The following is a 26,955-nucleotide window of genomic DNA, read 5'->3' as shown; positions in this document are numbered from 1 at the left end:
TTGAAAGTGTCATCTTTTCCCATGTTATAAACGAGTCAGGTCCTGCACATGACCGACGGAGATACTTTTACTAATGACATACTGGTGAACAATGCAATGTCTAGAAATGCTTTGATTTTTGGGGTATCCCTCTACTTTTCTGTTTATTTGTACAATGTGCCCTTGGACATGCCGCTGCCCAGTACCCAAAACGCCTCCCGAATAATACTGTAGATAGCGCCCGGAATGTCTCGCAATCTACAAACGAGCAAACATGGACCCAATGATTTCCCGGCTCTTGAGGAGGTTCATAACCCTCAACCTTTCATTGTCCAAGTGGGCGGAATCCGACGACTGTCCGCAAGGGAGGTGCGCGGCCGGGGCGCCGAACTCCTTCTCGAGGAAGCGGATCGCGGGAATAGAGCCGCCTTCACGAATGTACAGAGGCTTCTTGGGCTTCTGCGTATTCTTATCCGTTGTCTCCGCGGACTCCGCCCCTGTACCTTCACCCGCAAACACGGACGACCACGACTGCATAATAGCCTCCTCGAGCGTCTGGAAAATGGCATTTGTGGGATCGCCCAGCCACGGCTCGGCCTTGTTATCAATCTTGATGGTCAGCGAGTTTTTGGACTCGAGCTGCGCGAACTCGCTCTCGAGGTACGAGCCCAGCGATGCAATGACGTCGTTGACCTCCTGGCCCGGCACCAGACGCAAGCTGATGTTAGCACTCGCGTGGCTGCTGACCAGGCTGCCGTCCGGCCCTGATACCTTGTATCGATGGATAGTCAAGTTGGGTTCTCTCCAGCGCGCCATCAGTGCGGCCTTGAGCTTGTCGGCGGGCCCCTTTTCTGGGTTCTGGCGCATGAGCGTGGCTGCAATGTCGTCGTAGCGCGTCTCCTCCTCGGCTGTGACGGGAAGGATATCGTCGTAGAATCCGGGGATGAGCACCTTGTTACCGGGCCCCTTCAGCTTTGACAGGGTGGAGGTTAGATCTGACAGGGGCTCGTCGTTCATGTAGGAGCCGTCTACACCGGAATGCTGGTCAGGCAGGTGTGAGTCGACGCAAACAGTGGCGTGCAAAACGCCACGCAGGCCGTACGTCAGGCAGGGGACCTCATCGTCGAGCCAGTAACTGTTGGCAAGTAGGATGTAGTCGACGTCGCCGATGAGGTCCTTGTGCTTGCGAACAATCTCCCTGAATCCGCGAGAAGCCGATTCTTCCTCTCCCTCGATCAGGAAGATGACGTCGTTGGCAAGTTTCTTAGCTTGCAGCAAGTCTGTCACAGCGAACAACGCAGCCATGATCGGGCCCTTATTGTCACTGACGCCTCTGCCGTAGAGGTATCCGTTGACGCCCCTCATTTGGAATGGGTCAGTCTCCCACTTGCCCTTCTTGGTATCTGCCGGGACGACATCGTAGTGGCCGTAGAACAGGATCTTCTTCCGCTTCTCAGCCGGCTCCAAAACACCATCAAACTTGGCAAGAACAACGGGGTTGTGGGGGCTGCTCTCGGTGCTCAGCATCTCGACATGGCCGCCAAGCCTCTTGAACAAGGACCCAAGGAACGTTGCACCTCTTCGGCAGTCCTCTGCGAATTCTGGGCGTGACGATACTGTCCGGTAGGACACGAACTCGCCTAGTGTTTTAATCATCACGTCGTTGGCTTCCTCTACCTCCTTTTGTTGGTCCTCGTAAGACGAACAGTCAATGTTCCAGATGGCAACATCATCGTCGTTGCCGCCGGTAATGTAGTACTGTCTGTTGTTGTATGTTGTCACTGCTGACGAGAGAATCTTGCCCTCGTGAGCCTTCCAGCGCGCCACGCATTGGTACTTCTGGCTAATATTCGCCACCTGCTTGTCTTGGTACTGGCCGTAGTGGGCAGTGGTGTGTTTCTAAGGGTTATTAGCGATGAACGAAATGAGGAAACCAAAGACCTTACACTCGCAGAACCAGAGCGAGAGGCGCTGAGGAGATAGCCCCAACCCATTTGCAGTGTCATGACATCGCCCCTATGCCCCTTGATCACTCGCAACTTGGACTTTGTATCGAGGTCCCACAGTTCAATGACTCCTTGCAGCTTCCCAGCATACAAGAAAGACCCGTCAATCGCAAGAGACATGACCGACTCCGCATCGTCGGTGCCGAGCGACATAAGCTCTTGAAGGCCAGGTTCGCGGTCTTTATCAGCCGCCTGATCGTCTCCCTCAGCACCAAGCTTCCACAACTTGATGGTGCCGTCTCCGCCGCCCGAGATGAGCACCTCCTCTTCAGGTTCCACTAGAACGGTAGGGCCCTTGGCCATGAGCATCGAGTAGACATAGCCGTAGTGGGCAAACATCTGCACAGCCCCCGGATGAATTTCCACCACCTTTTCAGATCGCGGGATCAATGTCCACCTCTCATCGTTACGGCGCGGCGTCGTTGTCCCTCCTACAGCTCGGGAGTCGAAGAACCTGTGATTCCGACGGTCGGGGTGTTGTGATGAGTCGTGAGTGGTACGGTTATTCGGGTCGGTGAGGCTGACCCATTGAATCGAGGTGTTTTGCGCCCCAACGTACACCGTCTCGTGCTGGGCGCTGTAGGCCACGGAAAAGATGTCGCCAACGTCGTATGTGCTGTAAATCTCGTACAGGCGTTTCATCGTCTTGGGACACCAGACGTTGATGAGGGGATCTCCGGCGCTCGAGAACAGCATGGAGCCGTCGGGGGTAAGGAACAGGCTCAGCACGCTGCGCTTGTGAGCCTGGACGATGCGCTCCTGGTGGAAGGTGGCCAGCGACCACACGACAATCTCGCCATCTTGGGTGCCGGCGTATATGCGTTCGTTCTCGGCGCTGACGGCGAGGGCGAGGACGGAGCTGTCGTGCTTGAGGTTGTGGAGGAGTTCGGGGGCGACCTGGGGGCAGTCGTCCGTGTCGCTCAGGTTCGTGGACAGGTCGGAGGCCGCAATGGCGGAGGGCATTGTGTCTTCTGTCGCGCGAGAAGGGAGGGGGGACAGCTTGTCAGCGGAGGTGCTCAGGCGAAAGAATGCGACCGGTCGACCCAACAGAGAGAATGGAATGGGTCGATCGAGGTTGAAGGAAAGGGGAACGTTATGTGGCGTGTTGAGACAGGAAAGCAAGAAGCAGACGTTGGATTGTGACGCATTTCCCAAGATGAATCGGCCAAATTGGCTGCGAACTCGCAACGAAAATGGCGAATGACGAAATGCGCTAAAAAAGGGAGTCACTCCGCCCACCATTCCCCCGGGCAGCGTGGATCTCCCCGTAAGGGACCTCTCCCTTAGGGGTGGACACTGTGGACGTCCCAAGGTTTTGGGCTGAGTGGATCGTCCCTAGGTGCAGTTACTGCCAGCCCAAGTGCTCTAGCTCCCGTAGCTACAAGGTCCACTGCTGTTTTCTCGGGGGAACTACAGGGACTAATGTGACACGAATTGTCACTCTGAAGCATCCCGCCCACGTCTTGTGACACTTGTCCCCTTTTGAACTTTCCTCGAAGCCCAGCAAGTTTGATCAAGTTACGATAAGAGACAGAGGCAACTCACCATCTTCATACTCTTCAGAAGACTCGGAGCCAATCGATAGTTCGACTAGATCCCGGTGTATCTTCCGGCACCCTTCGCAGTCGTCCTCGCCCGGGGCGTGGGGCTCACCAGATTTGTAGACCACGGCCATCTCCTCGAGACGGGAACGATAGCGTCCGCGGTTCTGACTCGGAGTATCCGTACGCCACGGAAGGATAAGAACTCGTAGATGGGCTGAATCCGCTTCGATCCTGGGGTAACTTGCCACAAGTCAAAGGTGGGGAGGGGGGTTTTCTCTATTTGTACGGAAGTCCTGATGGCTTTGACTCTCTCACCGCTTCATGACGCAACATTGGAGGAGATGGTATCATAGGCCCGTGATAGCAAATATAGGAGACTGCAAAAACGCAGGTATGATTAGGTATGATTCAGTTGAAGGAAACGAGATTAAGAAAAACCGGGCGGCCGGGAGTGACCTTAAGCATGAAGGAAGAACTGTCCGCAGGGCCGAGATCGGTTGCGTGATTTCACATTTCACAACTTCGTACAAACTACGAGCCGTCCGGTGGGTGCCAAGCACCATTATCGCCTGGACCTCTTCCAATCCTTACGGACGTGGAGTCTGTCCGCTTCGGCATCCATCCATCCAAGCCAGCCATAATCCTTCTCAGCAAGTGACACCTAGCTGAGACAGCCCGGGATGGTCGCCGACCTCCCTGTGAGCCCGTGAGATATGGAGGAAGAAGGCCTCAGCAGCGGGCAGCAGCGTAGCTCACCGCAAGATTGGTGTCCGGATGTGCCAGACTGGCAGACCCCCAAATCCACATCCAGGGTGCGCGTGGTGATCTTCCGAAGCCACGGCCCCCAGCAATCTGTGTTCTGTCCTATTGGAGGGCACCACGCTCCCGGCGACGAAAACGGAGCACCGGTGAACGGCCAAGTGTGCCCAAATAAGGGGACAAAGGCCGGCAAGGGTGTTATCGAAGTAGCTGTCCGTTGTATTAACCCGATAGGCCTCACTTCTCACCCGTGGTCTCAAGCAACCTGCAGATCCGTCGGGTAGGAGTCTGCCGTAAGCCATGTATGATCGTTTGGTTGAACAGACGGCGGGACGAGATATCACTGCACCAACATTTTTACCCAAGGTATGTTAAGGCGCACAGCTATATTGCAGTACGACTGGGTGGTGGAGCAATAGCTGAATATGGGGCTCAAACTTTCGCCTTACTCCGTAAAGTTTTCACCATCGATCAACTATTCAGGGCATGCAAGGGATCTTGGGAAGTTGAGCAATGCGAAACCGTCATGTTGACATCAGACCAGGAAGAAACATGGGCGTCGGCCTGGGCAGAAGTCGTGGCTGAAAAGGCGTTTGGGTAATTGCGGCAAACAAGACCAAGGTACCCGTTGCTTTGAACTGCCTTCATTTGGGAGCCCACTACAGCAGTGGCCAATGACCGAGCTGCATGATGACTGTCATCCGTCTTAAGGCTGACTAGCAGGATAGAAATATCTCACACACCAACTTCTTCTAGAAGAAAGAGTCACCAAATCCAAGTGTGTGCTGGAAGATCGCCTTCACTTTACACGAAGCCATCGACAAGCTTGAGTCAAGAGTCTGGAGTCTTGCAGACGTTGTCTCGAGACACACCCGTTGCCGCCATGAGCACCGCGACACAAAGGAAGAACAGAGTCATCCATCCTCTGACGAGGGAACAGACAATCCGCGAAAGGACAATCTTCCTCGCAGGCACAACAAGCAAGAGAGACTGGCGCAAGGATGTCGCCGACTCACTGGCTCATCTGCCGGTGGTCATATTTGATCCCTTCCGGCCGGACTGGGACAGCACCTGGAAGGAGGATATTTCGGATGAGAGATTCAGCAACCAGGTTAACTGGGAGCTGGATATGCAAGAGAGGGCCGACATCATCGTTGTTTACTTTGAACCGGAGACAGAAGGCCACATCAGCTTGCTCGAGTTGGGACTTTGTGCTCGCTCAAAGGGAAAGGTCATCGTCGCTTGTTCTGAAGGGTATAAGAAGAGGGGCAATGTTCAAGTCGTCTGTTCGAGATATGACATTCCATTCGTGGAGAGCTATGAAGAGCTGGTTGAGAAGCTGATCCAGAAATTAGAGGCAACCGATGTCAAGGCTTGAGGAGAATACTTTTATCAGTTCTAAGAATCACTTCGCGCCGTGATGTGCGGCCAAGATGATTCACGCCATTCATGTACCAAACACTGGGGAGGAACAGCCTCACTAACTCCGATACTCGACTGCCTTTCTCCGATACGGCGGGCCGAAGGTATTTCCTTCCAGTGCCTCCAGACTCGACTTGCGCTTGGCAACCCCACTTGCCTAATCCGACATGGTTCGCAGGCCCTCCAAACACCCAGAGCTTCGAGGGCAACTCCTTCGCAAACCAACCTCGTGCATCTGCTCCAAATATCTTAGCTTCCCTTGCTATAGCTCCTTACCGACATTCTCTCCTTCATACTTTTTTGTCTAGTATAGTTGTTAGAACACATATCCTTCACAATGGACGACCAATTTGGAGGCCGCACAGACGACGACCTCTTCTTTGACGACTTTGAGCCTGTAAGCAACCCCCAGGCCATCGAGACAGTCGAAACCGTCGTCGCCCCTCCACCCCCTCCTCCCGCCGCTGTCGCGACGCCGCCAGTCGAGCCACCAAAACCAGCACCAGCGCCCGCGCCCGTCGTGCCCAAGGCTGCAGAGCAACAGCAGCAGAAGCCGCAAAAGCAAGCCCCGGCCAACAAGAAACCGCCCACGGCGCCGAGGGGTGGTCTCGCAAACTCCAGATTCGCCGACCCCAAGCCGGCCCCTGCTGCCCCGCGCGGCCCTCGCCAGGCAGCCCCCGCCGCCGTCACGACTCCCCCTCCGGCCGCGACCGCGACCACGCCCGCGCCCAAGCCGCCCACCGGTCCCGCGGCGCAAAACTCACCTGCTCCCGCCGTTGCACCGGCTGCCCCTGCCGCCGATGATGCTGCTGTCGCCCCTCCCCCGGCGGCCGCAGCCCCGAGCGACGCGGCCTCTCCCAAGAGCAATTCGCCCGCTCCGGCAGCAGTACCTCACGCACCCCGCGAAAAGAGCGCCGCCGCCGCTCCCGGCGCAAACACTGCCCTCAACGCAGAAGCCCGCCTCGGCTCGGGCGCGAACCCACGTACCAAACTAAGCGAATCCCAACTCGCCGCCAAAATGGAACAGATGCGCATCCTCAACGCCGAAAAGACGCGCAAGTTCGAGCAGGCGGAGCAGGACGAGCGCAGCCACGCGGAGGCCTACGCGCGCGGCATGGAGGAGGCGCGGCAGCGCAAGAAAGCCGACGAGGAGAGGCGGCGGCGCGGCGAGGAGGAGCGTCGGCGCATGGACGACGAGCGCGCCAAGAACCGCGAGAGGAAGCTCAAGGCGATGAGTATCAAGGAGGGCGGGTGGGACGAGGGCAAGGAGGCGCTCGCTGCTGAGGAGGAGAGGAGGGGGTTCCGGGGCGCGAATGGCGGGGTTCGGGGGACGAGGTCTGCGGGGCTTGCCGGGAGCCGGTTTGCTTCGAGGGAGGATGAGGCGCCGCAGGGTGATCGGTATGGTGGTGGTGGTGAAGAGCGGAGAGGTGGTAGGGGCCGTGGAAGAGGTCGTGGGCAGGGGCGGGGTGGACGCGGCGGTCGTGGCGGGTATGGGAATGACCATGAACGGGGGGATTCGAACGGCGCTCGGGAAGCTAAGGCTCCTGCCGCCCAGGCTCCCGCACCGGCGCCGGTCATCAGCACCGAGGAATTCCCTGCCCTGCCTGGTAAGGCTACGAGCGGTGCCATTTCGCCCCCTGTCCTGTCGCCTCTTGGTAGGTGGGACGACGAGATGGAGGCCTTTGACGAGAAGCTCAAGAACGCCGCCGCGCAGTCTTCTTCTTGAGGACTATGCCTGAGCGGACAGTAAAGCTTTACGACGAGGAGAAGCATCACGAATTGGATCACAAAATTACAGCGACGACGCATTTTGAATACGCCACTATGAGGGGAATGAAGAGGGATTGGAGTACATTATAGTTCGCTTCTAAGCATGGTTCCTCACTAAGCGGGCATCCAGGGTTTGCGAGTCTCGTCTTCAGCAGGTACCGTTACGAGCGTGAATACAGAATGCCGTCTGGGACTGCCCAACGCCGCCGTCTATGTTCCCTTGAGTTGGGTCCTTCGCAATCTTGACCCGTGATGCTGGCCATCGTGGAATCAATGCCGTTGCCGACTGGATCAGTTGTGATCGTAGGCCTAAAAGACTTAGTATGAAGCAAATCAACCTCCAGTGGTATCGTCACCCACGTTTTACATCCTTCAAGTATCATGCTGAACGTCTGTGTGTTTGGGTTCCACAAGCTTGGCTCGTGGATCGAAGAGTATTGGCGGTCGGTTCCTTTCGCAATACTCAGTCATATTCCAAGTGCTCAGGGTAGCATGCTGCTCTTTTTCAAGATCTGACGGGCAACGTCGACATAGGCTCCTAATTCGGATTGCCGCCCATCAACTCTTCATCCTCTGGTTCGGGTTGAGCTGCGATCATCTTCAAAGCGTTCCACTCCCCGGATGGGCCTACCATCCACCGCCGCCACCGCCACGGTATCCCCTGCCACCACGCCCGCGGTACCCTCCACCGCTCCTGGGACCTCTGGGACCGCCGGGTCCCATGTTGTCGTCGTCCATCGGTGCGCGTTGGCGGTGGCGCATCTCCTTGGGGAACGCGTCAAAGGTCTTGCGCATCTGGGCGTAGCCGAGATGCATCTTTCCGTAAAAGTGGTCCGCTAGACGGCGGTCGTTGTCCAGCCTACTGAGGTAGGCGCCGCAAACGTCGCAAACTTGCAGCTTCTGGTGGCCGGACGGGCCCGAGGTGTCTGACAGGGCCTTGAGTTCCTTCTCGCGGTCCAATTTTGTTTGCTGTGCTTGGCGTACTCGGTAGAATTCGTCGATCGCGCGGGATACTTCGGCCATTTCTCCGAGGATTTCGACTTCGAGGGTGCCGTTGTGAATTGTGGAGGAGAGTTCAGCGATGCTTTTCAGCTGTGACATCGTTAGCTATTAACTAGTGCGGTGCGAGGGAGTGTTGAGGCCATACCAAGGCATTTGTTTGGCGGATCTCGTCGGGCGTCTTCTCAAGTCTGCGCTGTGCTGAGTCTATCCTCCTGTTGCAGTCGTCGATGTACTTTTGAAGGTCGCGCATGTAGTCGTACTCAAAGCCGTACTTTTGCTTCTCCTTATCTGACAGTCCCTCGTATTCGGCCTTGAGTGCTTCAGAGTGCTGCTTTGGGCAAGGGCCGAGATCTTGCTTGGTATTCGTGAAGAGGTCGTGGGGGCATGTGCCGACGAGGAATGATCTGCAGACTTTAGGATCTGTCATGGAGAGCGAGGCTGCCCGCGTACTAGCCGAGCCGCCCATGAGCTGCTCCAGCAGCTTTCTCTGTTCTGCTGCCATTGTATGTGATGCTCGATGGTGCCTGTCGAGATTTGTTGAGTATACGATATATCGTGGCTTGGCGTGGAGTTTTGTGGATGGGTCAATTGGGTATCTTAAATTGAAGGTAAGGAAATTCGCGAAGTTCTGGGGAAGAAGGCGTGTCGCGCGGGATGAACCATGGGCGGAATGTGGAGAGCTGTAAAAGGTACTTTCCCCAAGGCGTGGTTACATAAGAGGGATTCTGCCGGACTACACCGCCCAGACATCCCCCATACGACCACCTATACGACCTCACCTCCAACGGCATTACATGTGCCGCCGTGCAGGGGAGAGACCGCAGCAGACGCGAATCTCGTTCTTTTGCGCTGCGACACTCCCTTCATGATGCGCCAATTTCTGGCGGCCATTCTTTTCTCTTGCCTCGCCTCCTTTGGCCTGGCTGCGGATTACCACGAGCAGCTGAACCTCCGCCCGCTGCCCCTGTCCGCCCTCCTTGCGAGCTTCAACTTCCGGTCCAATACATCGCTATCTGATTTCGACTTGCAAAACTTCCGATACTTCCCCCGGTCGTTGGGTCAGATTCTTCAATATGCCGGGACGAGAGAGCTTCATCTGAGATTCAGCTTGGGAAGATGGGATGCCGAGAGCTGGGGAAGTCGGCCTTGGGATGGTCAGCGCGAAGGCGGGACGGGCGTGGAGCTATGGGCATGGCTTGAGGCCGAGACGGACGAGGAGTATGTCACTCACTTGTCATACTGTAGATGGATTATACTTACACGCATGCAGGGCGGATCAGAAGTGGTTGACCCTCACCAATGCTCTTTCAGGACTCTTCTGCGCATCGCTTAACTTCGTCGACGGAACCCGAACCACACGACCGGTCATGTCATTCCAACCCGAGGGCGACCACCCCGAAGCATCCATTCCGAACATGCAGCTCCTCCATGGCGTTCTGCCAAAGGAGGTGGTGTGTACAGAGAACTTGACACCCTTCTTGAAGCTGCTCCCTTGCAAGGGAAAGGCGGGCATCTCGAGTCTGCTAGACGGCCACAAGCTCTTCGATTCCTCCTTCCAAAGCATGGCCATCGATATCAAGCCTGTCTGCCCCGAGGGCCAGGAGTGTATTCTACAAATCGAGCAGACTATTGACATGGTTCTCGACATTGACCGATCCAAGCGACCAAGAGACAACCCGATTCCCCGTCCACCCCCTGGACACGAGTTGAAGTGCGATACCTCCAAGCCGTATCACAACGACGAAACATGCTATCCTACCGGCCTTACCACTGGTCAGGAATGGACACTGTCCCAAATTTTCGGAAAGTCGATCAAAGGCACATGCCCTCTGACAGACGAGGATGTGCCTCCAGTCTGTATTGAGGTTCCCCACACCCGAGGTGTGTATACGTCTGGCGGAGCTACGGAGATCTTGAACCCCAATGGAGCATCGCGCTGCTTCAAAATTGGTGCAGATTCAGAGCTAGAAATTGTTCTCCCCTTGGAAGACAAGGAGGGACAGGATCCTACCAAGGAATTGGTCGAACCGCCCACTCCTCTCATCTACGCTGAGCGCAGTTTCACTGGACACGGACAAGAGCATGGCGGTATGCAAGCCATTCTTACGAACCCAAGCAAGGACACGGAGGTCGAGTTCATCTACATGGAATCGCTTCCCTGGTTTATGCGAGTTTACCTCCATACTCTCAACGCGCGTATCGAGGGATCGTCAGGTTCGCAGCCGTCGATTGTCGAGGACATTTACTACCGCCCGGCTGTCGACCGTGCCAGAGGCACACAGCTTGAGCTGCGGATGCGTATCCCTCCCGCTTCTACAGTCTTTCTCACCTATGACTTTGAAAAGTCAATTCTTCGTTACACTGAGTACCCACCCGACGCCAATCGCGGTTTCGACATTGCCGCGGCAGTCATTACTACTCTCAGCCCCCGTACGCAAAGTACACGCACTACCACGCTGCTGTTGAATCTGCCCACACCAGACTTTAGCATGCCTTACAATGTCATCATCTTCACCTCGACAGCGATCGCACTCGCTTTCGGCGGCATGTATAATATCCTAGTTCGAAGACTGGTTGGCGCTGATGAAGGCCCCAGTCCAGTCCTCAAGGCCAAAATAGCTGGTCTCTTGGCGAAGCTCAAGGGCACTCGGTCAGCCAAGAAATAAAGAGATGTGAATAAAGAGATGTGTTTGTGTTATTCGTTCCGATATTCATGTTGTCAGCCTTCCCTTTAACTCGTATGGTTGTCTTCTCGTTCAGGTAGACGCGTGTCGTGTAATGATTGCTGTCCAAGCTTACAGTCCGTTTGCTGTACTTTCCGTCCCGACTTCGTCTGCCACGAGGTTTGCAATACGGAAATTTGGACTTGATCCAGGGGCTGTGGAACATCCTCTTCCCGCCGTGAAACCTAGGCTCTGCTATCTCTATCGATTACCTGGCGTCTGCAACTGCTGCCATGCTCTCCGACCACAAAATGATAGGCACATAAACAGGTTAGGCGACATCCCGGCGGATTCAGTCGCTCAGCCAAACCCTGTCAATTATACCCGTCGGCATCGTGACTCCAAAAACGGCATGATCTTCTTACCTTCGGCCGTACCTGCAAACTCATCGATGTCTTTGCCTTACTACCTGTTTGCCCCTGCTGGTGCCCGACTAACCGCTTGAATCAGGTTCATTGCCGCCTACTGATGTTCATTTGGATGAGGTACGTGGTGCTGCTAGAGGATCTCACTGCTACTCATCATCGCCTGTTCCACACGAATGCTGTGAACAGAACAGGTCATGCGGGTAGCCAAGATCTGCCAGGCTGTCTGCCCCATACTGCACACGGCAGGATATGCGAAAGAGAGGCTGCCGTATCTTCGTGTCTTGTGAACCGAAGTCCATCACCAAGTGCCGCTTAACCACCAATGGTCAACGTGAAGAACAATAATGTACCTTACTGCCAAACTTTTGAACTGACCCGCTGCCTCTTGAAATACTCCAGCTGCAGAGCCACTTGAAACCCCCCTCTGAGGCATGTCTTGAGACTGGTGGCACGTTTATCACCATCTCACCGCTCCGGACCGGACAAAGAAAGTGTCGGAGAACCTGTTTGCCGTGTAAACGGGTATTATGTTTGTTTTCAATATGGATCTTGAACGAGGCGAGCATGCAGGTGCCCTCGCACCCGGTATCTCACATGGGTCTGCTAGAACAGCATGCCCATTCACCTTTCAGGGCGCAGCAGAACTTTCAGCAATACATATGATGAGAGTAAGGCCTTCTCCTCCACCTAATCTCTCAGTCCTCTACTTGACAACTTCAAGAGCTACTTTTCGTTCCAAGCTAGCCATCATGCGTCTGACAACTGCAGTCGCGATCTTGTCCTTCACGGGCGCGAGTCTGGCTCGTTTTGGACGACAACAGCAGACTCCGAACGAGAATCGATCCTCCGGAACGAGACGCTTCATCGTGGAGCTCGCGAAAGTAAGTTGTAATCGTTCTGATGGCTCCGAGACATCGCTGAGATCAATCATCACAGGACTCGGATTTCAAGCAGCTCGAGACAGAGCTATCCGCTTTCGCCGGTGCGACAGTGTACAAAAGTTTCCGCAGTCCTGTCTTTACCGGAGTCAGCGTCGAGTTGACGGGCAACGACGAGGAGGACCTGCGTTTTCTCCGCGGTGCGAGCAACGTTTGGCCATCGCGCAGAGTCCAGAGGGCCGTGGTCGAGAATGGCCAGGAGTTCAGTGGAGGTGTCTCGGGGAACAACTACAACATTCACGGCATCACTGGTGTTCAAAGGCTTCATGAGAGAGGAATCCTAGGCAAGGGTGTCAAAGTGGCTGTTGTTGATGCTGGTGTTGACTATACACATCCCGCTGTGAGTTCCGGTTCCCTTCCTGACTAGCGATTGCCAGCTGACATCTTAGCTTGGTGGTGGTTTCGGTGAGGGCTTCAAGATCATGGGCGGATATGATCTCGTCGGCGACTCAGGTGAGATCAGGATGACCAGCACATCTTCACACAGCGTGGGCTTACAAGGAAATGTGATAAGACTGGCCTAGTGGTGATGGACCCAAACGGCCTGACAAGGACCCATACGAGCAAGATTCTCTCGGCGGGCATGGCACCCATGTCTCTGGGATCGTTGCCGGACAGTCAGATACGTTAGTAAGCGCTTGCGATGCTTGGAGCAGGAGACTAACAAGGTCACAGCTGGCAGGGAGTCGCTCCTGAAGCTAACATCTTGTCTTACAAGGTCTTTTCCGGGACGGTAAGAACAAGACCCTGGCTTTCAGGCCCATGCTTACTGTGACTACAGAGTGGCGATACAGATGAAGAGACGCTGATTGAGGCGTTCTTAATGGCTCATAATGATGGCGTAAACTTGGTCACAATTATCAACCGATTGTTCTCTCATCTGACCCCATGCTAGGCCGACATCATCACCGCCTCGATCGGAGGTCGTGGAGGGTTCTCTTCCAACGCCTGGGCCGAGATTGCTTCCCGCCTCGTGGATCAAGGCGTTGTCGTGACGATTTCCGCGGGCAACACGGGTGAAGGCGGTGCTTTCCTCGGGGAAAACGGTCAAGCTGGACGAAGCGTACTCTCAGTGGCGTCTACTGAGCCCTCATACGTCCCTGGGATGCCCTTCGAGGTGACATTTGACTACGGAAACGGCGACGTCAACAAGTCGAGGTACGGATTCTTCTATGGTGGCCTCACACATAGCTTCCCCCTCAACTCGAGTCTTCCCATAACCGCGCTGTCCTTTGACCCTCTCAACACCACAATCGGATGCCGCTTCTTGCCACCGGGGACGGTAAACTTGACTGGTGCTCTTGCTATGGTTCCCCGTGGTGGCTGTAACGGTTTCAACAAACGATATGCCCTTCAGTCTGCCGGCGCCAAGTACATGCTGCTGTTCAACGACAACGAAACTTTCCCGATGCCCAACAGCTATGACGTTTATCGTACAGAGGGCATCACGGAGCATGCTGTTGGGGTCGAGATCCTTGCCGCGCTCGCAAAAGGGGCTAGGGTTACGGCCCGGTTCTTCAACGAGTCCGGTTCGGGTCTGGTTAACTTGAAGAACCCCGCCGTTGTCAGCTCCTACTTCACTTCCATGGGTGGACTGTACGATCTCCAGATCAAACCAGATATTGCAGCTCCAGGAAGCAACATCTTTTCCACCATCCCGCAGGGGAAATATGGCTTAAAGTCGGGCACGTCAATGGCTACGCCGTACGTGGCAGGTATAGCTGCACTCTTCATCTCGAAGCACGGCGGCAGAAAGGTCCACGGCACCGGGTTCGGCAAGATGCTCTCAGCCAGGATCCTGTCCAGTGGCGATTCGCTTCCGTGGAATAATGGGCTGAACATGACAGACTATGGGACGACGCGGGCCCCAATCTTCCAACTAGGCAACGGCTTGGTCAACGCTACCAAGGTTCTGGACTACCGGACCGAGCTCTCGTACGCCAAGTTTGCGCTCAACGACACAACAAACTTCCGCGCTTTGCACTCTCTCATGATTACGAACAATTGCACTGGTCCGATTACGTACAGCTTTTGCGTCGAGACTGCAGGGACGTACGAGGTCCTCGATGATAGGGACAACATCAAGATGGGCCCCCAGTATACGGGGTTGGTTCCATTGGCTACGCCGTTGGTACCGAACGTGACGTTTCCCAAGGAGTTTACCGTTGGTCCAGGAGAGACCAGAGAGGCAAAGTAGGTACACCACGTCGCGTTCTCTTATTACCACCGTCAACTAATGCTTTGGTCCAGATTCACATTCGAACTCCCCAAAGGCGGAAACCATTCAGCCATGCCCCTTTACAGCGGCAATATTCGCATCCACGGCTCCAACGGGGAACAGCTCTCGGTGCCTTACATGGGCATCGCCTCCGATCTACGCAAGACCTTCAAGAAGATGTTTGTCGACGAATACCCGTATATCAACTCGGGAACGGATGACACTCCTATGGTATACAAGACCAAGTAAGACCCTGCTGATATACCCCTTCCAGTAACCTTGCTGATGTATCGCTCGCTAGCTTCTCCTTTGACCTTTCCCTGGAATCACAGGATTTCCCGAAACTCTACATGAACTTCCGATGGGGTTGCTCTGTTCTACGCTGGGATATCTTTGAGCGCGGATGGGAAGAGAAGAGCTGGGGGACGTATCCGCCTGTTCCTGGAAAAGGTGGATTTGTTGGACATGCTGCGACCTGGGTAAGTTCATCTCATCTGATAATACCACGCCTTCACTATGCGGCACATTCGCACCTGAATAGCGCTTATTTGTACACAGGACAACGAAAGGCACGCTACCGTCTTTGACCCCGATAATGACAACGAATTCGACCTCATCCGGGGTCCCATGGGAGAGCTCTCGAGGGAAGATTACAACTATGCACCCTGGAGGGCTTGGTGGCTTGGTAGGTTCTCTGACGGCTCGAAGATCAAACCTGGAAACTACACGTAAGTCTCTCGGATGGTTACATTTCTCGATGTAGAGATCTAACGAGGCATCGACAGTATGCGAGTTGCTGCGCTGAGTCCGTTTGGAGACCCGACGAAGAGCGATCACTGGGATATCTGGAGGCGAGACTTCATGGTTGTTGGCAATCAAACATCGCCTGACAGTTCAGTCCCAGAGGTTGGTTTACAACACGGCTGAGCTTACAACTCCTGAAGTTGGGGACGCCCTGCGTGAGAGCTGGAAGTCGCCAAGCAGGGATTAGCCGGTATCTCATCTGCGAGGGTGCTCGTCGCACTTTTTTCAATTCAGGTACATAGATAGTAGTCGGGTGCAAAAATAGATCGAAGGATTGAAGTGTTTGCGGGTAAACCATCCCATGAAAGCGTCAACTGCAGCCTGTGATGAGGTCCGCCAAGTCTCTGTATTGAATGATTTATCCAAATTCATAGGCCCCGGCGCCTTGGATCTTCCTGCTTACAATCCATAATCTATGTGTAGGATGCGCATTATCTCGCCCTGGCGTTGGATCAGGGCATATAAAAAGATTACAGAAAGTAGAGGAGGAAACCGTAGTAAGAAGTACGGAGTAGGTTTGCATTAATGCCGCCACGAAATCCCTGTTCGGCGCGCTCAGCGAATGGGAACAGTGCCGATTGCCAAATTAGGCCTCTGTCTGCCAAGTCTCTAGACAACGTTTTCACGGGTTCATCCAGTCTTCTGTGTAACCTCACGCCATACTCACACATGATCGCACTGGATGATTGATCGTTTAGAGGAGACGTCAAGACAGGTTGCCCGGCATAGAAATGGCTAGCAGACGCACAGGAGGCACCGTCGCCCCGAATTGCAGCCAGAATGAGGCAGTAGGACAGCAGTCGTCGCCGACCAAGTCCCGCCCGAGCGCTCAGTTTAGCGTAGGGTCGTGCCCTACGTTACTTATTGCCTCAACTCAGTCCCGCTTCCAACCAACTATCACTGGATGTCAACATCCACCCATCCCCGATAGTCTAGTGGTGAGGATATCTGCTTGTCACCGGGGAAATCCCACGATACGCAGGGGACCGGGGTTCAATTCCCCGTCGAGGAGTCTCTCTTTTGCTCTGTCTCATTATTTTTTGAGTTGTTATGAAGAGAGGGTGGCGATGATGAGTTGTTGTGATGAGAGGGTGGTGATCATGAGTTTTTGGAGCAAGGTGATGTAGGTGAGAAGTTGGGAGTTCTGCATGTGGCCCGGGCGCTGCTGCCAACTGGCAACCGGTCGCCCTCTCCTGCAGCTTATGGTACTTGGCTCTTCGGGGCTTTTTCACGTCTGACGTGTTCGACGCGTGAGTGAAGGGAGAAGGGATGAGGTGGATTACCGGGTTTGCATGCCTTTTTATTTCACGAATACCTGATTATACAGAGGGAGCTTCTCCCCGTACGTTTTGTCTCTGTAATTTTCTTTGGGTCCCCACGCCCAGGGCGATCAATCATCGAGCATCGAGCAGTAGTACAATATTATACATAAATAGCAAGTCAAACAAACGCAAAACTCCTTCCCAAGCAAAACTCCTTCCCAAGTCATTAGTACTCATACAAATCACCTGTTCGTAAAATCCATCTTAGTTGGCACATATCATTTGTCAAATGTGATCACCGAAATGCTCGGCTGGCCATCTCCTGCGCCAAGCAGGCCCGTAGAAATACACCACGGGAACGAAAACAGCAAAGGCGCTGATCAGCCCGGTGTAAATCATCATCGCGTCAAAGTAGCCCATATCCACCACCCAGTCGGAGATCTTGAATGACAGAATAAAAGCCAGCAAACCTCTGAACGAGGCGATGTTGACCAGTGCTGGGCCGGCGAGGTGAGGGTAGCACTCAAGAACGTAGACCGCGCCAATGGTGTTGGCGCCCAAAAAGCCGAACGCCATGAGGCCAAGGCCTGTGAGGAACGTGAAGTAGGAATACTCTGCCTGGTTCGAGCCAGCCAGACCAAAGATGATGGAGCCAACAATACCGGCGAGGGTCGGGATGATGAGGTTCACGAGTTGGTTTTCAGGGACGCGGACTCCCCGTTTCTTCGCGATGCGGTTCGCCATCCAGTCGGCAGCACTTCCAGTGACCAAGGCAACAGCGATAGCGGCGATGAGGACCGGCACGAGGCAGAGACCAAGGTTCATGAAGTCCCATCTATATCGGCGTTAATCGGGTCTCTCCACCAAGTTTGAGAATTCAATACTTACGACCAGGGCGCTGTCAAGAGAGCTGGGGCCACGGTATAACCAGCAGCAAAAGCGCACGCAATCATCACACTGTTAAGCATGGTGATGAAGAAGATTTGAGGGTAGAAAAACGTGCGAAGAGTGTCAACAAAAGCATTCCAGCCCTTGCGCCAGTCCATCTTGCCATGGAAGAGAGCAATGTTGTAACGGAACGTCCTAGGACCGCGGTCATGGCCGATCTCGTTGCGGGGAATGCCATCTAAAAGTTCATGGTCAGCCGATACCCCCAAAGAATCTGAATGCTTCTGACTTACTCATCTCCGCCCGTGTTCGTTGCCATCTGGTCTCAGGCATGAAGAAGTAAACACCAACGAGGAAGAATGCCGCGCCAATGGCCGTGATGTAGTACATCCACCGCCAGCTCAAGTCGATAATCATGTATGGTGCCGCGATCCCAAGAACAATGATGATGAGACCCTGAGCGGCAAAGATGCTGGAAATCCACGCATTGCGCTGGTGCACAAAGACCATATCCTGGATAATGAACGGAATCAAGCTCTCAACCGTGCCAGCGCCAACAGCTTGGACGCAACGAGCGAAAAGATGTGACTGCAGCGACTGACTGCTGCCTGCCCGGAGACATCCAATGATGGCAACAACACCAGTGCTGAGAACAACTGGACGGCGGCCGACAGAGATGGCCATTGGAACGAGAACCAAGTTGGCCAAACCAATGACCAGAACCGGTAGTGAAGCCAAGAGGTAGATTTGAAAGATTGGCGGCGCACTCGGCAGATTCGATAGGACCTTCAGGGGGTCGAGGCCCGCCGGAAGACCACCGCTGTCGGTCAGGGGCTTGAGGATCTTCGGATCGAGGCCGGCGTATTCGAGAGCAAAGACGGGCAACATGGCACCGAGAATCAGCTCAGCGGCAGCGGCCAGCGCGCCGAAGCAGCAGAGACAGAAGCATCCTAGGACTTTGCGGGACATAGGTAGATTGAGGGGATCCCGCGGATCCTTAGTCGGCGCCGGCTGGAGGATAAGCTGTCCATTTCTATACAGGATACCCTCTGGTGCATCCACTTCAAAGCTCGTCTGGAAAGTCTCTCCATGCTTTACCCTCCTGTCAATGTCTGTCACCGAGCTGCTGCGGCTGCTGAAGTGGGATTTCTGGTTCCCCTCGAAGCCTCGGTTGCCACTCTTCTCGTCGTTGCGTCGCCAGAGTGGTTCGAAGAAGCTGGAACCCGCTGATGATCTCGCGGCCTGCACGGGAGCGGGTTGCGTGGCTTCTTGTGGCTGATAGTCCATACTTTCTTGGTTGACCTGTCGAGAATTATGTGTGGCTGTAGCGTTGAGCTCCATGTTGGGCCTTGATTGTGTGAGTAGGCAGGAAATAGTGACCAGATCCAAAAGTCGGAAGACAGCCTCACATTGAAGCAACTCAGAGGAATGGCTCTGAATAACATGCAAAAGCCACGACGGGTCTGGCCATGTTGGAACCCTGATTTGAACACAGACGAAGACGCTATGGCGCAGCGAAACACGGAACGCGTTCAGAACAATGCATCCACACAGACGTCGACCACGATATTTAACATTACCCCGCAAGATATCGCCAATGGCTAGCCTTGTAGGGCAGCACTACGTCTCTGAACGTCTTTGAATTAGGCTACAATTTGAATTTTCTTCATTGTTGGATGTTTCGTTGACGTCGCCGGGTCTGTGTTGATGCATCTCTGCTTCCGGTTTGCCTCCGTATGCTGTTTTGCTAACAAACAAAGAACGGACGAACAGGCGCCCGTGCCGAGCCGGCCGATCTTCCTCACTACGGAACTGCTTTGAAGACCGAAATCTGGATGAACGAGACCATGTAGGTGTCGAAGTGGTAACATTGACCAGGCCCAACGACTCGAAATAACGGACACGCACTGAGGCGATGATAGCCAAAAAAGTAGGTGATGCATTTACTTATAAACCCCTCTTTTGCTATCACAGCGACCATCCTTATCTCTCTTTCACCAAGACTTTCTAAATCTACTCAACAAACATATTACTTATGGAAGAGGCGTTTTCATCCAGATAGAACACTGAGGTATCTGTCCATAAAATACCGTTATCAGTTAGTCAATATCTATTCTTAGCATAAGAAGTGAAGGAATTTATCGCAGCTAGATAGTTTGGGAATGAGGCCCCTATTTGTTCTATGAAACAAGAGACATGCCCCGATGATCAAGTCGATTGTAGACTCTTTGGGACTGAGATAAGCATCTCCCGCATTCAATTACTCACAACGATTCGGCGTCAAGAAGGCCACGTCTAAGAGACTAAGACGAGTTGGATTAATCCCTTGTAAGAGAAGATGCTATGTCTAAGTTGAGTCTATATCATCTGAACATTCAAAGCAAACATAACACACTATACAATGGTCTCGATGCAGAATCCAATAACTCCATGTTATGCTGGGTATCAAGCGTGCCGTCCGCTGTGACGTCGCATAAATCTTCAATTACGTCAGCAGCCAAAGTCGAATCCGTTTCTAAGAAATCTCTTGCGGCTCCATCATTCATTTCTCGTTTCTGACTTGCTCTTCATCGGACTGCAAAGTCGCTTCCGTGCTAGCAGAGCGAGGAGGGATAGAGACGGTGTCGTCTTGCTGGGCCGGCGCCTTTGCAGCAGCGGCAGCGGCAGCACCGGCCGCAACAATGGCCGCGGCGTCAGCGCAACGCTTGCGGATGGAGAAGACAGAGCCGACGTGGCCCACGAGCCACCAGGAGAAGAGAACAGGCAGGGCCACGCGCGTCTGATCAGCGCAACCAGTCCACGCCTGCACCAAGAGAGAGTAGATCTCGTGCGCCGGGAAGGCGTAGCCGATCCTGTAGAAGCCCGCCATGATCTCGAAGGGGAACACGCTACTCGCGACGTTGGTGAGCATCCAGGTGAGGAAGAAGAACGGGATGAGCTGCATGGGCACAAAGGATCCGATGAGGGACTCGAGGACCTGCCACTGCACATCCATGTAGAGCCAGAAGACGAGGAGAGTCTTGCCGAACTCGGGGCCACCGACGGCCCAGTTCTCCCTAAAAGCCCAGAGATACCCTGTGACAGTGACGGCCGTGAGGAAGCCGTAGATCTTGCCAATTGTGAAGCGGATGAGCCAGACGTCGCGGACTCTCATCTTGGCGAGGAGGCCGGAGCTCATGCCGATGCCGTTCAGGGCCAAGATGAAGAAGAACTGGGCGAGGGTGGGGACGATGATGTTGACGGTGTTGAAGAAGACGCGACTCGCTTGCGTCTGGGCGCCAATGAGGTCGGGGGTGGACGAGATCGGGTTCAGGTAGGCGGCGATGGCTGCCGGGTTGGTAGTATTCAGGGATCGGAGGGCAGCCGTGCCGTTGGGCGACTGGTAGTAGAAGGCCCTCGATGCGCCGACGACCTTTTGAATGTTGCTGTTAATGGTGGAATCGGCGATCGCAGGGTATCGGGCCTGGTTGTAGGTGTATGTGACTGAGTCGGCGGCATTGTAGGCTGCGGTCGAGGTGCCGTTGATGGCACTGGCGAGCTTCGCAGACGCGCCCACGTTGATATAGATGGCTCCCCAATAGTCTCCTTTGCATACCGCGTTCTTGACCGCTGCGGGATTTGAGTATTTCGAGGCGGAACCAAACTCGATGGTTGGGAAGTTGGCAGCTTGGAGGCTCTTGGATGCGCCTACAATTGCTGAACCAATGGCGCCCCCATCCAGGTCAACGGCCAGAATCTTGAGTGCATGTGTGCGCTTCCCTTGCTCAAATGTTGCTCCAAAGAGATATGACATGTTGGCAAGGACGAGAACCAAGATCAGTATCGATGACATGACCATAGGTATGATGATACCCTTCCGTTGAGCAGCGCTCCATTGTGAGAGTGGTGTCCTTTGTGGGACGTTGTTGGGTGACATGGCTATCGAGTTTTTCGTTCTGATTCGTCTGGCAAGTTATAATTGAGGGTCGATATCGCACAGCTGGGTTAGATATGCTGAGAGCCGAATCAAGTGTAGTTGGGTAGTCGATCTCCTGAGGACGTCGTGTGAAAGGAAAAGAACTGGTAATGTGCCAAGGGGTAGGGCTGAATTTAACAATGGGGAGATTTGTAGTCTTAAAGAGGGCCATAAAAACGAAGATCCTATGTTTGCCCATGTGGCTCCCTATGTGGCGCCAGGAGATAAAGGGAGAGACCTATTGGTTCAAGAGCGCGGAGGCCGGCCGAGACGGACGGTCAACGGGGTACGGCAAACCCGCCGGGGCTCGGAGCGCTCTATATGCCATTATTCGTCATCATCCTCCTCGTCGTGACTCTTATTGAGTCTAAAGCGACATGGATGGCTTCGAGTTTCTTCCAGGCTGCCATATATGATCTCGGAGCTAAGTCCAAGATGCGAGGTAGCGAAGGGCCGAAGCTACCTCGTTGACAACTTAGCCTCCTCTTCAGGTATGGAAGCACCCGCGATTGAACTGGGAAGTGGGTTGGCTTGGGCGTTGGTGTGGCCGCAAAGTCTTCCGATGCGTTGGTAGAGGGCGCAAGGGGTGGCCCCCTTAGTTGGAGTTATCTAATATGGATCCGGCCGCTAGACGGCGTATCGGTGCTTACGTTCGCCGAGCACCGGACTTTTTTTTTCATTAGCATCTGGCCGTTCCCCCGGCCTGTTGGTTCTGTTGGTCGTCCACGTTCGTCCTTTCTCTTGACCGTTCCTTAAGTGCTGACCAAGTTCCAGACTCATTAATAATCGGGTTATCCCCCATCCCCCAGAGTAGAGAGACGTTCTCGGGCAATAGTATTATCCGTAACATGACCAGCGTCAATCTTGGATTTTACGAAGTCCGAATTTATGCCAAAATCAACACTGTCAACGCACAGACAGTTGTCACTGAACAACCGGGACACTAAATCGCGGGCGCTACTGAGCTCATGACAGGTCTTAGTGCATCAATACATCATTGCACTGATCATCTCACGACAACATACCATGAGCACACTGCACTGCGGAATTTGGAGTATTGCTGCATAGGCAACGTTCTTGAGAATTGCTCTACGGGTAGGCGGGTTACTACGGGAGATATGGTTGCGCGTCCATTCCACAGGCCTTGTTTGTCTTTGATGATTGGTCTTTGGTGGCGGCAACGCAAACATCGTCCACCGCTCGCTCTCGGGTAGCAAATTGGGGCTTCGGTCCCGACTAATCTAGGCTCTGGGCCAGGCGATCCAACAGAACTTATGGTATGATCTCCCCAGGTCGCGACAGCCGGAAGCGATCCACCCAGCTGTCGGGTTTACAAAAAAACCTCCGGCCGAAGCATAAACTCCAGCCCCAAAATCTCACAGCCACTCGGCGATGAGCTTTGATGCTTAGTCTTCGCATCAACCAACGACTCCAATGGAATATGCATTAGCTGGGCAATTTGCTGCATCTAGGAGAACGGCCCCTCACTTTTCGCTCGTTACCCCTCCGTCAACCTTGTTTCTCACTATTGACTGAGCTGTGCACGGCCTACGGGCAAACGCTACTCAATCGACGCATTATCTCCGGAGGTGTTCCGGCCCGGCCGAGAAAATTGCCAAGTCGGGACGGTATGCTTGCTCATGGTCGCCGGAGCATGACCCGCACGCCTGATCATCGTTCGATCGGTAGCTGGTCGCGGGACACTGTGAGAACAACACATTTACCGCAGTCTGGAACTCTGGTCTCATTGAAAGTCCGACACTGAGCGCACTGATACAGCAAAATTCCGTGGGATCTCGACTTTGCTGACGCATCAATGTTCAAGTAAGGCAGTTGCTATACCTTGTGACTTGGTAACGTAGTGTACTTCGCTCGGAGGAGGCTTTGGCCAACTGAAAGCCCTCAATTCCCTGCGGCTTTGATTCTCATTAACGAGAAAGCCCACTGAAGCTATCCTGACTCGGGAGATGTCTGCCGCCTGTAGGTATTACTTCAGGTGAGAAAGTACTTCGTACGAATACGGATGGCCCATGTCAACCGACACAATGTCGGATTCGCCCCACTCGCGCAGACAAAGTCACGAATAGCACGTAGCAGATTGCACATCAACCAAGTAAGTAGGTTTAAATAGCTTATGCTATTCCAACCACAACAGAGAAAAAGAAGCGGTCTGTAGGAGTGGAAAATGCGCAACTCACCTGATAGCGCATGTGAAAAGCCGTTTCTAGAGGTCCAATGTTTATGTCTGGTTTGTGACAGAAAGCAACATACGCGCCTTTGCCTTTACCAACTCGCTTGTAGATGTCGGCCACTATTGCAGGAAGCTTCCCATCACAAATGTAAATCTAGGAAAAGATCCCGCTCCATTCTGTGACGCCATGAAGACTAAAGAGATTACTTGTTCTTGTCAGTGAGGGCCAGAGCAGGCTCAGACTTCTCGAAATATTCAAGACACCGGCATACCGTTCACGGACGGGATACATAGGTGCAGCTCAACTTGCCTAGGTCCTTGAAGTTTCAAACAGATCGGCTTGGCGATGTGTTGGTCGTTGATCTAGTAGCTGTGCCGGTAGCCATTAGTTGCGGAACCCACTTTGGCCGAAGACAAGCGACAGAAAGCTTTGTGGTCATGAATAATCCTTGTCCAAATCCTACTTCTATCCAATTTGGATATCAGAAACACCACTGATTCCCCTAGTTCCGTCCAGACCAGCGAACCTGACTTCTTTTTCAGGATCCTTCTCAGAAAGACAAATGACTTTGCCGCTGCCATTGAAGGAGAGTGTCTGCAGGAAAGACTACAGGGGGGTGTCTGCCCAACAGACAACAGAGTCCGCTTCGCTGACAAAGGCATCCGTCATCAAGTCGAGTTCGCTGAGTCCGTCGAGATGGCCCAGTTTTGCTATAGCCCTGACTCAAATGGCGATGTATGGTCGAGAACACGCAACGCCCGACTTATCATGAGCAATAATATCGTTGTCTAAGATGGTTTCTGAGAATTGCTGAACTACAAGCCGTCCTAACGTTGCGACTGCAGGAACATATCGCGAGTTCGCCTGCCTTCATTCTGATGTGCGCGACTTTAATGGGTGAGCCTGTGCTGTCGCCGATTATTGTACTCAACTATGCCATGAACTTGACCTCTGACCCGAAGTTTTCCTCGTGGAGGAGGCTGGTGACAACAATTCTGATGCGACATTGGAATCCATTGTGGCAAATGAAGTCAGATATGCGGTGACGGACGATTACGGAAAGAATATCCACCTCGAGAGCCTAATAGCCGGGCAGCCCTCAATAGCGACATAGCTATTCGTCCTTCTATTGATTTTCACCGAAATTCTGGAGACATAAAAGCGAATACATACTACGAACGCTACTTTGAGGTTCAAGGAGTTGGACACATCAGATCGAGATGGCCTCCAAAACTTAGCTACAGTCGAATGGAGGATCTTTTTGACCAAGACGGTGTAGACTTCTTCAGAAAGGCCATCAATTCCCGCTTCAACTTGAACAATGCTTTACCGCGCGTAACACCTAAGGTTAATGGGAAAATGCTGCCATAGATGTTCTGGTCGCCACAGCGGCCACATGAGGATACTGTGAGACAATTGGTATGGCGACGTCCCGACCTAAAGCATCCATGTGCCATTTCTTGTGTTGTTGACAATTAACACCATAATCTCTTCGAGAACCTTCGGGTTTTGCCATCTCGTTTGCAATGAATTGCGGTCTGCCAGAACCTAAACCCATGGTGCAGAAATGATCCAGAGAACGCGCAAAGGCTGCTGGCATTGGGATCGGAGTAAAGCACGCAGGTTTCATCCAAGGCATTCTCAGAGATGGTAGCTGGATTTCTAGATTTCTATGGCGAGAAAGGGAGCCATCCGGAGATTCAGAGATGCCCAAGGTGCTTGAGTGCAATGTTGAGAGAAGATCTGATAGCACGTATAATTGTGAGGAGGAAATCGATCCGGGTGGTTTCCTCAACGAACCCATGCAGCAGCGAATGGGGGCGTAGAGATTTGTTTAAGCGCAACGGACGAGGCAAAGAATGCCATGCAATTAGGTTTTATGTACTTTCCTCATTGAGAGGCTTTGGATTGGCGTCAAGGAAGTCCACCGACCCCAAGAGGCCCTTTGGTCAAGGGATTCGAGGACTTCCCCTCAAGTAGAATTGTCGCTATATGCTCATCCGAGGAAATAGAGAAGCAAAAGATTGAAAGGTTTGGTCGTCAAACTAGATTCCTAGACCATACTCTGGAACATCGAAAGGCAGCCGTCGCAACTTGAGTGGCCTGATCCTCAAATGAAGTGTATTCGTTCTCCTATAAGTATCACATACAAGACTGAGTCGTAACTAAATGTCAAGACTGGTCACAGAACAAGGGCCAGGACTAGCACTGGTAAAAATATAATAACGCCAGAGGTGAAGGATTCAGCTTGTAATTAAACATAGACAGCGTATGCTGAGCAAGACGGCGACATGCTCGCCGCGATGCTATTCGAAAATTCGCGACAAAGCGATTCTGTATGAAACTCGAGCAGCGCTGGTGCAAATTGTCAGTCATTTGTTTCGATTAAGCTAACTTGGATCATTGAGCAGTCTTTCTCATCTGCAACACCAGACTTAGCTCGGCTTCACAACAGGCCTGGGCCCTGGCCAATTTGTTGAAGCTTTGATTCCGAGATTGAGTTTAATATGTGGTGTAACTTAAGGCGTGTTTGTCCTCTTTCTCAGAACAAGGAGCTTCTGAACTCTGTCGGGAAGAAATGAAATCAATATTGCGAACAGGCAGAATTTTCTTTTGGCATGGGCAGTCGTCAACCAAGTCACGTAACGCCAGCTGAACATAGCGCTTGGCACGGGGACAGATGTTGCGCGGCCCAGGCCCTTTTTCTTCTCTCACCCGTCCGTTTGTACCTGAAACTAAGCCTCAATTTCCAATGTTTCACCACGGGCCATAACTAGCAGGGGCAGTCCACGATGGGCAGAAAAGAAGCTCAATCTTTTCTCGCGGGATTTTGGGGCAGTGGACGCGTAGTAACTCGTTTTTGAGTTTGCTGTTTCTGCCGGTGAACAGCGCCGGCGATCGCGGGGACGAGTCAGTGCACGCTGCATCACAGATGCCGAGGGAATCATGCCACAAGCGGAAGTGAAGTTACACCGGGACAATATACGACATAAGAGGTAGATATTCACAAAAGTTCCAATCGGAACTGGAGGATATATTCGGTGGAAGAATATGTACGAAGAAAATGAGTATGGTCCTGCCCAGCAACCCAAAGCATTTCCAGCCCAGGGAATCCTGATCACCCC

At 53.4% G+C, this 26,955-nt stretch overlaps 9 protein-coding genes across 9 annotated transcripts; 5 read left to right on the top strand and 4 right to left on the bottom strand.

The window, feature by feature from the left end:
- Window positions 1-237: 237 nt before the first annotated feature.
- Window positions 238-3,660, bottom strand: CABS01_06117 (WD repeat domain-containing protein; the record flags this gene model as incomplete). Its single annotated transcript, XM_060539484.1, has 3 exons — window positions 238-1,878; window positions 1,926-3,281; window positions 3,508-3,660. 3 exons carry the CDS (start codon window positions 3,658-3,660, stop codon window positions 238-240), a joined length of 3,150 nt encoding a protein of 1,049 aa, XP_060404879.1.
- Window positions 3,661-4,242: 582 nt separating this feature from the next.
- CABS01_06116 (uncharacterized protein) lies at window positions 4,243-4,889 on the top strand (the record flags this gene model as incomplete). Its single annotated transcript, XM_060539483.1, has 3 exons — window positions 4,243-4,568; window positions 4,613-4,654; window positions 4,772-4,889. The coding sequence occupies 3 exons, from the start codon at window positions 4,243-4,245 to the stop codon at window positions 4,887-4,889; spliced, it is 486 nt and encodes a 161-aa protein (XP_060404878.1).
- A 282-nt stretch (window positions 4,890-5,171) lies between these two features.
- Window positions 5,172-5,666, top strand: CABS01_06115 (uncharacterized protein; the record flags this gene model as incomplete). The annotated part of the gene is made up of 1 exon (XM_060539482.1): window positions 5,172-5,666. One exon carries the CDS (start codon window positions 5,172-5,174, stop codon window positions 5,664-5,666), a length of 495 nt encoding a protein of 164 aa, XP_060404877.1.
- Window positions 5,667-6,047: 381 nt separating this feature from the next.
- On the top strand, window positions 6,048-7,436 carry CABS01_06114 (uncharacterized protein; the record flags this gene model as incomplete). The annotated part of the gene is made up of 1 exon (XM_060539481.1): window positions 6,048-7,436. One exon carries the CDS (start codon window positions 6,048-6,050, stop codon window positions 7,434-7,436), a length of 1,389 nt encoding a protein of 462 aa, XP_060404876.1.
- A 671-nt stretch (window positions 7,437-8,107) lies between these two features.
- On the bottom strand, window positions 8,108-8,984 carry CABS01_06113 (uncharacterized protein; the record flags this gene model as incomplete). The annotated part of the gene is made up of 2 exons (XM_060539480.1): window positions 8,108-8,572; window positions 8,628-8,984. The coding sequence occupies 2 exons, from the start codon at window positions 8,982-8,984 to the stop codon at window positions 8,108-8,110; spliced, it is 822 nt and encodes a 273-aa protein (XP_060404875.1).
- A 363-nt stretch (window positions 8,985-9,347) lies between these two features.
- Window positions 9,348-11,148, top strand: CABS01_06112 (Gpi16 subunit; the record flags this gene model as incomplete). Its single annotated transcript, XM_060539479.1, has 2 exons — window positions 9,348-9,700; window positions 9,753-11,148. 2 exons carry the CDS (start codon window positions 9,348-9,350, stop codon window positions 11,146-11,148), a joined length of 1,749 nt encoding a protein of 582 aa, XP_060404874.1.
- Window positions 11,149-12,322: 1,174 nt separating this feature from the next.
- On the top strand, window positions 12,323-15,656 carry CABS01_06111 (subtilase; the record flags this gene model as incomplete). The annotated part of the gene is made up of 11 exons (XM_060539478.1): window positions 12,323-12,454; window positions 12,510-12,851; window positions 12,901-12,964; window positions 13,026-13,137; window positions 13,187-13,244; window positions 13,293-13,352; window positions 13,407-14,704; window positions 14,762-14,974; window positions 15,031-15,208; window positions 15,288-15,457; window positions 15,515-15,656. 11 exons carry the CDS (start codon window positions 12,323-12,325, stop codon window positions 15,654-15,656), a joined length of 2,769 nt encoding a protein of 922 aa, XP_060404873.1.
- Window positions 15,657-17,080: 1,424 nt separating this feature from the next.
- On the bottom strand, window positions 17,081-19,024 carry CABS01_06110 (major facilitator superfamily transporter; the record flags this gene model as incomplete). The annotated part of the gene is made up of 3 exons (XM_060539477.1): window positions 17,081-17,630; window positions 17,684-17,921; window positions 17,977-19,024. 3 exons carry the CDS (start codon window positions 19,022-19,024, stop codon window positions 17,081-17,083), a joined length of 1,836 nt encoding a protein of 611 aa, XP_060404872.1.
- Window positions 19,025-20,225: 1,201 nt separating this feature from the next.
- On the bottom strand, window positions 20,226-21,599 carry CABS01_06109 (uncharacterized protein; the record flags this gene model as incomplete). The annotated part of the gene is made up of 1 exon (XM_060539476.1): window positions 20,226-21,599. One exon carries the CDS (start codon window positions 21,597-21,599, stop codon window positions 20,226-20,228), a length of 1,374 nt encoding a protein of 457 aa, XP_060404871.1.
- Window positions 21,600-26,955: the final 5,356 nt, after the last annotated feature.

Source organism: Colletotrichum abscissum (genome assembly GCF_030869225.1).
Source record: "Colletotrichum abscissum strain IMI 504890 chromosome Unknown Scaffold_12.1, whole genome shotgun sequence".
NCBI lineage: Eukaryota > Fungi > Ascomycota > Sordariomycetes > Glomerellales > Glomerellaceae > Colletotrichum > Colletotrichum abscissum.
Note: the sequence above shows the minus strand (reverse complement) of the source record. Positions and strands in the feature narration are given on the sequence as shown.